Here is a 12,500-nt window from a genome sequence, read left to right on the forward strand (position 1 = left end):
CACACAGAGTAAGACACAGTTCATTCAGATGCTAGCGCTCAATCACATGCTAACACACAGTATCAAGATATACAGTATATGACACCAGACACACATAGTAGACCTTAACCAGACACAACATAATTCCACTCATTATTCCATAGAGGAAAGATTATAGCTCTTATTACGCACTTATGCACATTATAATTATGTACTTACCAGGGTGGAGTAGATGGGCAGGTCCTTGTTGGGATTAACAAGCAGAAGAATGTGGCCAATATAGGTCTGTGGAAAAAAAAACAAATCATTGGGATTAATTCAACCATAACGTCTTCAATTAATGCATACAGTATCTAGTATCTTCCACTGGGTAATACACGTGATTGAAATTGAAAGAGTTAGTCATGGGAGTGGGGGATGGTGATAAACTGTTTGGCTTTGAGGCATGGGAGTTTTGTTCTTGACCTAAGGCATGTTAATGTTGCCAACCACAGCACTAGGGTAAACATTGTTGTCCCCTAAACTCATGTAGCTAGGTGACGGTGAACCGCTCAGCCCCATCTCAACACACAGGAAGCCTGAAGGTCATGTTAGCACGATAGACTAAATCCCTTCCACAAACAGACAAGAGGAGAGAAGGCTGTGTCATCACAAACCGCTAAACCCCTGGAGCTTACAGCCATGCTAGCATCTCCTCATAGCGGGAACAAGGGCAAATGCTGACTTTAATGGCACGCTAAAACACTTCCTGGAGTGAGACATCAACGCTAACATGAATATTTACAACACCTGTTATGTCATTATGATGGCAGTCTTACCACAGGCCTACTGACGGAGTTTAAGTAAAGTGTTATTGAGTGGGAACGAGTGCAAATGCTAATTCTAGCCCTCTTACACAGGGTGGGACATAATGTTAGCAAACTAAAAACGGCTAGCCCTCCCTCCCACTCACAGACCCTCAAGGCTGTGTTGGATGCTAACGCTAACCCTCCACTCTCCAGAGTGAGGGAGACGCACACGGAAACCCTTGAAGCTAAAACTGCTAGGCTGGCCCTTCTCCTTCCCACAAAGAGACCCTGAGGCCGTTTGTGTACTAACCGCTCACCACTAACCCCCTGTACCCTGAGAGATTGCCGGGACTGTGAGTGTCTTATCCCTAACATGCTGCTCTGTCCTCAGGCTCGGGCTGAAGGTTAATGAGTTTCACAGATAAACGCAGTAGGATGAATCCGCCCCGAGACACTGATCTGAGGTCAGTTTTAGGTTGTTTTTTTTATACCCCTAATGTTCAAGGTTATGGTTTGGGAAGGTTGAGCTCAAACTCCAACTGGGATCTCATTCACTGCCAAGTCTCTTAAATAGGCTGTTCATCATATAGCATCAAATGCATGGCAACACCCCAAAATCCACATCCCCCACAACCTTCATCCCTTCCTCCCATCATTCCTACATTTACAGCCCATCCCTCTCTCACTCCCTCCCTCCCTCCCCGATCCCTCGCTCTTCTCCTCCAGTCCCCAGGCTTGGCTCTGTAACACTCCCTCCACCATGGCAGAAGACTGGAGAGCACTCATCAAAGCCCTCTTTCTGACCGCCCTGCTGGGGAACATATGGACCATTCACTGCCTTTGTCCTCCTCACAGTCCTCCTCCTCCTCCTGCTCCCTCTCTCCGGTCTCCTCTCCTCTTTCATGGTCATCATCTCAGATCTTCTTCTCTTCCACCTCCCTCCCTCCCTCTCTCTCTCTCTCTCTCTCTCTCTCTCTGATGCCATCTTCCTCCCCCACTTCATGTTGCTCATCTTTGTTCCTCTCTTCCTCATCCTCCTCCTCCACCCTGGCTCCTTCCTTCTCCTTTTCTTTATCAACCCCTCTTCCTTTTTTTGTCTCTTTTCATCATCTGTCCTGGCTCTTCTCCCTTCTTCTAATCTCACAGCTTCTGCCTCCCTTTTTTGTCCTCCCTCTACCTCTCTATCCCTCCTTTCCCTTCCCTCTGTGAAGAATCTCTCCCTCCTCCATTTGGCTTTCAATAATAACACACTATTAGAGCCACTTCACAGTGAGCAGAATGACTCTGGCTATTACACATTGATTTGGCTTCCACTTCAGTAACACACCGCCCCCCCCCCATGGTGAGGGAAGTCTATAGACCAGGCCGAAAACTCTACAATGAACAGGTTTTATAACGGTCTAAAACCAATGATGGCAAAGGGGGGGGGTGTGCATATGCGAATCATAAATGCAGTCATGGATTTCTTCTCATCGATTAAAATGGCATTGATTTTCCAACAGGGGAAAATGTGTGTGTGTGTATGTGTGTGTGCATTTGTGCGTGGATGTGTTCATGCGTGTGTGTGTGTGTGTGTGTGTATGTGTGTGTGTGTATGTGTGCGTGTGTGTGTTCGTGTGTGTGTGTGTGTGCGTGTGCGTGTGTGTGTGTGTGTGTGTGTTCTATGCAGGGTTGCCGTGAGTGGATCTATTCATCTCCCCCCAGCCCTGGCTCTTGTCCCTGGCCAGCAGGCAGTGAGTCTCCTGGGCCACTGTCCAGACATCAGCCCCTGGCCAGGCCTCACACCAGCCACTAGCCCAGAGCACAGGACAGAATGGAGGGAGGGAGGCTGACAACAAATAGGGTCTTACTCCTACAGCAGTCACTAGCACAGAACTGAGGAGAGAGGTGGGGGGCGGAGGGTTGGCCAGGCTTCTGAGAGACTGGTAGAAAGGAGACCACTCCTAAAGCAGCCGCTGGCAGCAGCACAGATACCAGTCACCCCCGGGGGGTGGGGCGACGACGACTGGTTTCTTTTACCACTTTCACAGTGGAGCTCAATATGCAGGATCAATACATCCCACCATCATGCCCAGACCCCAAAACCTCACTGGAGAGAAAACACACACTGTACAATGAACCAGCTTGCCCCAGTGAGAGGGTTTTTGTTTGTGTCTGAACCTGTGTCTGAACCTGTGCCTGTGTGTGTGTGTGTGTGTGTGTGTGTGTCTGTGTGTGTGTGTGTGTGTGTGTGTGTGTGTGTGTGTGTGTGTGTGTGTATGTGTGTGTGTGTGTGTTTGTATGGTGATACAATACATACGTAGATCTGGTCGTTGCCAAAGCGTTTCTGCATCTCGTAGAGCAGGCTGCTGTCTGTGAGCTCACTGAGAGACGCCAGGTCATCATTAGGCGCCGGCGGCATCAGCTTCACCTGGAACACCACGGCACCAGGGTTACTATAGAAACCACACTGCATGTGCCCAACCACTGTAGCAAGCAACCAACAACCACCCGCTATATCTACACAGGATCTGATAAACAAGTGCATATTTGGAAGTAGGGGAGATGTTATTAAATGTAAAACCATAGCTAAGAATATGTGTGTATTATTTGTTGTACAGAGCCTTTAATCAAGTGTGTGAGTGTGTGTTGTGTGTGTGTGTGTGTGTGTGTGCATGCGTGCGTGAGTGTGTGAGTGTGTACATGCCTGCTCCAGTTTGCTGCTTGCTCCTTCCAGTATGTTATCCTGAGAGGGCTGTCTGCTCAGAGCCCCCCCCACCTCCTTGAACATGGTAAACTTCTCCAGCAGACTGTCCCTCTTAGAGATGGGCAGGGACAGAGGGGTGCTGCATGGGGGAGAGTAAGAAATACGAGGCTAGAGTTATAGAGTTATGGTTCATAAATGAAGCCTCAAAGAAATACTCAATCACCTGACCACAGTAGCACTGACATGAGATTTGTAATAATAGCAATTTTTTGGATGAGTTTGCCTTCATGGGGTAACAGTACAATGACACACACTGACAGACACACAGACACAGACACAGACACAGACACAGACACAGACACACACACACACACACACACACACACACACACACACACACACACACACACACACACACACACACACACACACACACACACACACACACACACACACACACACACACACAATCCATAAGGGATGGTTTCCCGGACCTGGATTATGCATAGTCCAAGACTAAAAAACATTTTCAATCGAGAATCTCGCTTGAAAGTATGATTTAGTCCAGGACTAGGCATAATCTGTGTTATAATGTTTACATATCCAAAACAGAATAAAATGCTGAAACATTGCTCCCATGTAGGTTATAATAGATGATGAATGAATGACTCATCACACTCACAGTTTCCTGACGGGTGTGGTGACGTCGTGAGCCCCTCCTTCATAGCGTCCGTCAGACGGGGGCAGGGGGGCGGAGGGGTCCTTGAGCCTCTGTGCCCAGCATTCCTCTGCCCTCAGCAGCAAGTCCACCATAGGGTCAGAAGCGGCTATGTCTGGGAACATGACCACAGAGAGCACAGGTTTGGGTGGGTTCCTCTGTGTGTGTCATACAGGGGAGGCCAGTGGAGGTAGACATCGGAGGACAGTCTCACTGTTATGCATGGAACGGAATTAGTGATCAGTGATTAGTCCAAAATGAGGAGTTTTAAGCTCCGAATCAGTCAAGGATTGTTCACCGAAAGGAGCCTTTCACTCTAACCCGTAATGTCAGTTACCTGTAATGTCAGTTGTGTCATAGCTTGATCCCCTCTTTTATTTCACGGAGAGTGACAACCCCCTAGACTCCCATCCCATTCTCTCTTTCCCTCCCTTCCCTTCTAAGTGAAAAAGAAGGGATTGTCTCTGTCTCCCTGTGGTGTCACAGTCTTCCCTGATTTAAGCCTCCATGTTAGAATGGAGTATTGATTAACGCTACATAGGCTAGTCTAGAGTGAAATCATGCTGGGGGGATGAATGGTGGTGGTGGTGTGTGTGTGTGTGTGTGTGTGTGTGTGTGTGTGTGTGTGTGTGGGTGTGGAGCAGGAGTCTATCCCCTATAAACTGCGTTTACATGAACATTACAATGATAGAGATTCCTTTGGCATTCTCTAGGGGGTCTCAGTAGCATGGCGATGACGTCTGAAAGGCTTTGGCACATTGGTGGTGTTATACAGTATGTGGTTACTATCAAGCTGTGGAGTTAATTATTTTTCGACAGTAGATTTCAAGCAAAGGAGTGGCAATGTGTTGTCAAAAACAGCAATGAGGAGCTGCCTCACCCCTAATATGGACAGACACACACCCACCCACACACACACACACACAACCACCCACACACACACACACACACACACACACACACACACACACACACACACACACACACACACACACACAGATTGAATTAGAAGGGCATGGCGTAGGTCTGGACATGCTCTGATAGACTCCTATGCTTCCATCAACGAGGAAAAGAAAATGTGTCATATGACTAATCACATTGTACCTTCATACCCATTAGGAAATGAATCAAATTATTCTTTCATGATTACCCTAAACACATCTAATCTATTCACTCAGTGTGTGTGTGTGTGTGTGTGTGTGTGTGTGTGTGTGTGTGTGTGTGTGTGTGTGTGTGCATGCGTGTTTATGTGACAGGATTAAGGAGGGAATAAGATGCTGATTATATCTTAAGGTAATAGATGAGTTTGCCTTCATGGGGTAACAGCACACCGACACACACTGACTGACCGCCCCCCCCCCCCCCCCCCACACACACACACACACACACACACACACACACACACACACACACAAGCCAGTGGTGATGAATACGCTTTATTTCAGGGTGTGTGTGCTGGTTCTGCTTCATCGGAGACAGTAGAAAGACACAGCTCAGCTCGGCCAATCGAAAGCCATTTCTCTGCTTCATTACCATGTGCTTGCGGCAAGTGTGTGTTTGTGTACTGTATGTGTGTGTGTGTGTGTGTGTGTGTTTGTGTACTGTATGTGTTTATCTGTGTGTGTGTGTGTGTGTGTGTCATTGAATTACCTGAGGGCTTGTCTTGGTTGCAGTTCAAGAGGGTAGGGTCTGCGTTGTGCTTCAGGAGCTGGCTAACGATGCTTGTCTGCATGGAGAGAAAGAGTGACGCACACACACGCACACACACACACGCATACACACGCACACGCACACATTGCGTGTTAGTTTAGAGAAAATGGAATATAATTGATCAAGATCTAGGTGACATCTGGCAGGCCTTGCTCTGAGAAGACCCATCCAACACCAATGTTGTTTGATTCCCCTTTCATTCAATATAGGTTCTCCCTCTTTCTTTCTTTCTTTTCTCCTTCCCTCTCTCTCCCTTCCTCCCTTCCTCCCTCCCCAGGTGTGTGATATGTGTGGTTGGAGAGGTGTGATTTGTGACATATGACATGTGATCTGGGAGGTGCAATGTGTGTGTGTGTGTGTGTGTGTGTGTGTGTGTGTGTTGTGCACTGTGGGTGAAGTGTGTAATGTGTGATCCCTGATTTGTGGTGTGAGAGAAGCCAATGTTGCTCTCTGCTTGATGAGGGATAAAGGATGGGATGCCAGAGGCAATTGGTGAGAGATCATCTATCAACATCCGATACAGGCGCACATACACATACACACACACACACACCACACACACACACACACACACACACACACACACACACACACACACACACACACACACACACACACACACACACACACACACACACCTCAAGAGAGAGAGAGAGAGAGAGAGAGAGATGATACGATATGTACAGAAGTAGTGACTCAGCACATTCAGCACCTGGCTCTGACCCATATCAATAGCTGGCTGGGCAGTCTGAGGCTGCAGCATGGGCACAGTTCACACACACACACCCTATAAATATAGCGCCACGTTAATGACCCTCTAGCTGGGATCAAAGTTCAGACCAGGACCAGGAAAAAGGTCACAGAAACGTGAGAGCGAGCACTCGCTAACCTCTGATACAGAGTCACTTACTTTGAATCTGCCCTAATGACTGGCGGCCGGGTAACCTGATCCCAGACCTGTAGCTCAGAGTAAAATTCCATCACAAGCCATGCATGCAGAAACAGAAGCTTAATTAGCCGCGGTAATAGGGGGCAGACTGTACATGGAGGCTTAAGAGGTTAGCCTATTACAGTAGCGAGCTACTGAATAACCAGCTACGGTGACACAGGTCTTTTGAATTGGCGGTATGAGCTAATTCTACGCGCTAACTCAACCAACAGTACTGTAGCGACAGTTAGCTTCTCTGCCTCATAAAATATTGAACTCACTGCGCTTCACGACTGACCTTTCGACGGCAGTACAGTCAGTTAGAATGAACAGTGGCGGATGCAAAATAACTGTTCTTAATGTTATGACATTCTGCGTATATGCTGTACATATTAATATCGACTTAAGTGGTTCTCGTGTAGCTGTCCTAGGATGTTTCCTAGGATATGTTAAGTGTCGAGTGTGAGGTGAGGACGTGTGTGAATGTGCCTCTCGGTGTTACTGTGAGTGGCTGCGATGGTGAGGTGAGGTTTCAGAGGCTAGTTGGTATGCAGGGAGCCAGGCAGAGCCAGCCACCAGAGAGGGCCGGGTATAAAGTCTGGAGTTCTGAGGTGATTTAGTACTGCAGAGAAAACCTAATCGATTCCCTACCTCTCTACTCTGTCACTTGGCACTCAAATACATTTAGGTGCAAACACACGGACACACACACATACGAACACACACACATACGGATACACACACACACATACACACGTGGACAGACTTGTGCGTGCGCGCGCACACACACACACACACACACACACACACTGCATGGATGAATTTCTTATCACAGCAGACTGACATCTCATTTAAGATACCCATCTATCTATCCTGCAGACTTTCCCACGAGTCCCCTTCTGTGATGTGTGTGTGTGTCTTGGACTACACATAATCCAGGCCAGGAAAACATCCCTCATGGATGGTGTGTGTGTGAGTGTGTGTGTGTGTGTGTGTGTACAGCATGGGGGATCTTACTCATAAACAAATAGATACAGTACGAGGGGTAGAGAGGGATAGAAAGAAAGAGATAGATCAAGATGAAGGAAACAGAAAAAAAGAGAGAGATGGAGAGTGTGGACAGAGGTAACCATAAGGAAGAGAGAGACTTTAAACCACACCATAGAGAAGAAACATGGCCTCCGGGAACATGAACAAAGGCGGAAAAAAAGAATGTTTTTAAAAAAGAAATATGAATAAATTCTCTTTGTCAGCACCCAACCGCACAGCACCAGCAATGTAATTAAATATCTGACTGCGTCAGCAAGATTTTAACGCCACCACTTCCCTTCCTGATACCCCCCCCCCCAATCTCCCCATCACCCCACCCCATCCCATCCCTGTCTTGAAATCAATCTCCTTCCCTGTGAGAAACACTATTAAAATTGCTAATCTAAAAGGCATTCATGAATGCATACCTAGTGCCATGCCAGCACTTTGAACTTGAAACTGATCGATCGCGCCCCAAAAAGACCCGTTTATCAGCCAAGAGAGAGAAGAAGGGAGAGTTCTGTTACACAATTCACCTCCTCGTGGGTCTTCTTAGGAGACTAGGGCAGCATTCCATTACTGAAAGTTATTCCTTCCCTTCTCCCCTTCATTGAATCAAATCGATATGTTGTTAGCTTTAGCCTAAACCTATTAAGTTGTCTCAAAGTGCTAAGGGAGAATGAACAAGGGTATTGTCAATTGACAACTATATATTGAATACAATTCAGCCAGGCTGTGTAGGGGTGTGTGTGTATTGGTACTGTACTTGTCCATATTTGGAAGCCAGGTGGAGAGGCGTCCAATAGCTGTCGTCGGAGGGCTGGGGGTCCGCCCCACTCTCCAGCAGCACCGAGACCACCTCCCTGTAGCCACTAGCACAGGCTATATGGAGCTGGAGAGAGAGAGACCAAAAGAGAGGGGGAGAGAGAGGGGGAGAGAGAGACAGAAAGAGAGGGGGAGAGAGAGGGGGAGAGAGAGGGGGAGAGAGAGGAGTTGGAGTTGAGGTTAGAGGTAGATTTACAGCAACAGAACACGCACGCACGCACGCACGCACGCACGCACGCACGCACACACACACACCTGCCCCAGCATTAATATCATCACAGTAAAGGAGGCTTGTTCTCACCAGAGTGACCCCCTCGTCGTTGCGTTGGTTGAGGCTGCCCCCGCTGGAGACCAGCTGTCTGACATCAGAGAGCATAGTGCTGGGTCTCTGGGTGTGCATGGTGTGCATGGACGACACGTCCACACCTGGAACAACACACACACACACACACACACACACACACACACACACACACACACACACACACACACACACAATAGCTACATTACTATGACATCCCTCACTCTCAATTGCTGTGCATCTATGTAAAAATGGGAATAAATCGATTCATCGATTTCCCTCAGTAAACAGGTGGAAGATTCCGGTGTGGTGCCCCGTGTGTGTCAGGCTAGCCAGGGCTGCTCAGGCAGGATTGCAGGAAGATGTTTGCTGATATTTTCACAAGTCCCCAAAGCCTGCTTCAGGGGCCAACAGGCGTGGAGGATACTATAGCACCAAAATACACACCCTCCATCCTTCTCTATGGGCACAGACCAGGGGAGGCAGGTGGAGGTAGAAATCGGAGGACGGGCTTATTGTAATGCACGGGGATAGAATGAGAAACGGTATCAAACATGTGACGCCATTGCTCGTTCCGTTCCATGCATTACAATGAGGCCCGTCCTCCGATTTCTACCTCCACGAGCCTCCCCTGGCCCAGAGATGTAGAAACAGAGAGGAGACGGGGTGTGTGTGTGTATGTGTAGTACTTGAACCAGATACACTTTGGGAGGGTGTTTAGTAGTAACTGCCTGTAGCCAGTAAGTTGCTATGGCAACAGAGACCAAGAGAGAGAGTGTGAACATGATGGTATGGCAGGGGACTTGGAGGGGGGGCATGGGGGGCGCGGGGGGATAGAGTCTAGCTACAGAGAAGAGAGGAGGTGCATGGTGGCATGAAGTAGCAAGGGACTCCCCATTGTGGTCAAAAGCAGATGGGGGACCAGCAGGCAGCTGTGTGTGTGTGTGTGTGTGTGTGTGTGTGTGTGTGTGTGTGTGTGTGTGTGTGTGTGTGTGTTGTGATCCCATGTGCTCCCATGTGCCCAGTGATGGATGAAATCTCTCTCTCTCTCTGGACTGAGTTACTCTACTGTACTACTGTACCATCATTCAGCCTGAGGGTGCACTTCACCTTCACACACACACACACACACACACACACACACACACACACACACACACACACACACACACACACACACACACACACACACACACACACACACACACACACACACACACACACACACACACACACACACACACACACACACACACACACACACACACACACAGCCTCACAGAAGGTACAATGACCATAGAGTACCTCCTGGGACATGAGAAGTGGGTCAGAATCAGACAGAGAGGTAAGAGACAGCAGAGCATCAGAGCAGTACCGTAGATTACTCCATAGCTTACTCCAAGGTACCATCACGCTCCTTCTAGTTGTTTGCATTTTGGAGACGTAATGGACTATGGAAATAAAATTGCACTTATCGTTACAAAACAATGAGTGCCTAAAGCATCAGGATTCAAGTTTGAACAGATAGCAGTTTGTCTGTTCTTTCAACTCAGTTTGTTTGGACAGGAGTATAACAGAATGTGTGTACTGTGTGTGTGTGCCTGTGTATCTATGCCAGCATACACAAACAAGTGAGTGTGTGTGTCTGTGTGTGTGTGTGTGTGTGTGTGTGTGTGTGTGTGTGTGTGTGTGTGTGTGTGTGTCTGTGTGTGTGTGTGTGTGTCTGTGTGTGTGAGTGTGTGTGTGTATCATTCCTCTGTTTGGACTGTATATTGAGTGAGGAGGGAGGATGGGGGGAGGTGGGGGGCTAGTAATAAATTACCCCTGCCTCACTGTACCCCAGGGACAAGGCTGAGAGGATGGAGGAAGGTACATCCTCTGTCAGCCCTGTCATCTCTCTCAGTCTCTCCGTGCTGATGCATTGATAGAGGGGCTTGAGTGTCTTTCCACTCTGGGGCAGATGGATGGCTCTGTGCACTGTACAGGGCCAGTCCTGCCATTACTACTGTTAGCATATTAGCATGTTAGCACCTCCCCCATCCTGCCTGGGAGGGTACCGTTGTCATCTCTCTCAGCTTAGCTGCACTGGGACATGGACAGACTGGGTTGGGGGTTGGGGGTTTGGGGTTGGGGTTGAGATTGGGATTGGGTTTGGGTTGGATTTGGGTTGGGTTAGGGTTGGGTTGGGTTGGGGGTTCAATTGGGTTCAATTGGGTTTAGTTGGGGGGAGCTAGGCAAGGCAGGGCTGGGCTGGGTTGGTTGGGTTGGGGTTGGGGTTCGTGTTGGGGTTGGGGTTTGGGTTGGGGTTGGGGTGAGTTGGGGTGAGCTAGGCAAGGCTGGGCTGGTGCAAGGTTGGGAAACCAATTTCTTTTTCTCTATCATTCATATGGCTGCCAATCATTCATGGAGCGAGGCACCATTTCCTTTAATTAAGTCTTTCTGTCTTCCTCCACCTCTGGTTGTAATTACTTGTGGACATGACTTATGGACCATTCAATGTCATATTTTTAAATTAAGCCAATATCTTATAAACGGGGAAATTGGTTGTGAAAATCTACTTCCAAGTAATTTTTCCCACTTTATTTAATTTCTTATCCAGTCTCCTCCTGTAACTGGTGAGATTATGTAAATGAATGGAATGTCCCATTGAAGCTAGCAGTAAATCAACATGCAGGCCTTATGGGGCAGAACAAAGTGTCAGACTGCCCTAAGCATAGTCACCATTCTGTCTATGGCTGGAGAGGTGGCACACATAGAAACAGACTAGCTACTCAGTCAAGTACGGTCTGCATATATATGTTTACAGGGCAGCTCAAACACATCATAACACAACACAATGCAATGGAACACAACACAACACAACGCAACTCAACACAACACAACGCAACGCAACGCAACGCAACACAGTACAACACAACACAATCAACACAACACAGTCAACACAACTGTGACGGTCGCAGCTACGCCCCGCCCGTCACGTAGTTTATTGTTAATGTTAGAAACACTAGGGCAAGGGGCGACTGTGGGTTTATGTACTTTTGTTTGAGACTGTTGTTTAGTTGGTGAGGTTTTTGGTTTATTGGTATTTACTTTTATTTAGCTCAGATAGCAGCAGAGACTCACTCTTTTTGGAGTCCAGTTTTCTTTTGTAGTTATTGTTTATTTGATTTCCTCAGCAACCAGAGGGAATTTGCCTCCTTTTTGTTGTAGTTTGTAACATAAAGACATTGAAATTTCCTGGTTAATAAATAACTTTAATTTTATCCACACCATCGGGTTTATGTTGCTTCTCTTTTCCCTAGCGAGCTAGGGTTGTAACAACACAACACAACACAACACAACACAACACAACACAACACAACACAACACAGGAAACAGGAAGTAAGCCGGAGAAACATGTGCCGCTCCGTACCGTTCTCCTCCAGGTGTTTCCGGAGGATGTAGCTGGTCTCGGTTCCCTCGGTGGCATAGTCCAGAGGAATGTTCCCGTTCACGTCCTGCAGGAGAACGTTCACGCCAGCCTTCCCAGGAACGCA

General features: G+C 47.8%; 1 protein-coding gene across 1 annotated transcript in view; it reads right to left on the minus strand.

The window, feature by feature from the left end:
- Positions 1 to 12,500, minus strand: part of myo16 (myosin XVI) — a gene marked incomplete at its 5' end in the record, with an annotated part of 90,386 nt that overhangs the window by 50,367 nt on the left and 27,519 nt on the right. Inside the window, 8 exons of the mRNA XM_083681463.1 lie at positions 199 to 264; positions 3,067 to 3,177; positions 3,454 to 3,592; positions 4,136 to 4,286; positions 5,822 to 5,897; positions 8,605 to 8,730; positions 8,965 to 9,089; positions 12,377 to 12,485. Of these exons, the coding sequence (XP_083537589.1) occupies positions 199 to 264; positions 3,067 to 3,177; positions 3,454 to 3,592; positions 4,136 to 4,286; positions 5,822 to 5,897; positions 8,605 to 8,730; positions 8,965 to 9,089; positions 12,377 to 12,485 (903 nt within the window). The remainder of the gene's footprint in view (positions 1 to 198; positions 265 to 3,066; positions 3,178 to 3,453; positions 3,593 to 4,135; positions 4,287 to 5,821; positions 5,898 to 8,604; positions 8,731 to 8,964; positions 9,090 to 12,376; positions 12,486 to 12,500) is intronic.

The sequence above is a fragment of the Argentina silus genome (assembly GCF_951799395.1).
Source record: "Argentina silus genome assembly, chromosome: 12".
Taxonomy (NCBI): Eukaryota; Metazoa; Chordata; class Actinopteri; order Argentiniformes; family Argentinidae; genus Argentina; species Argentina silus.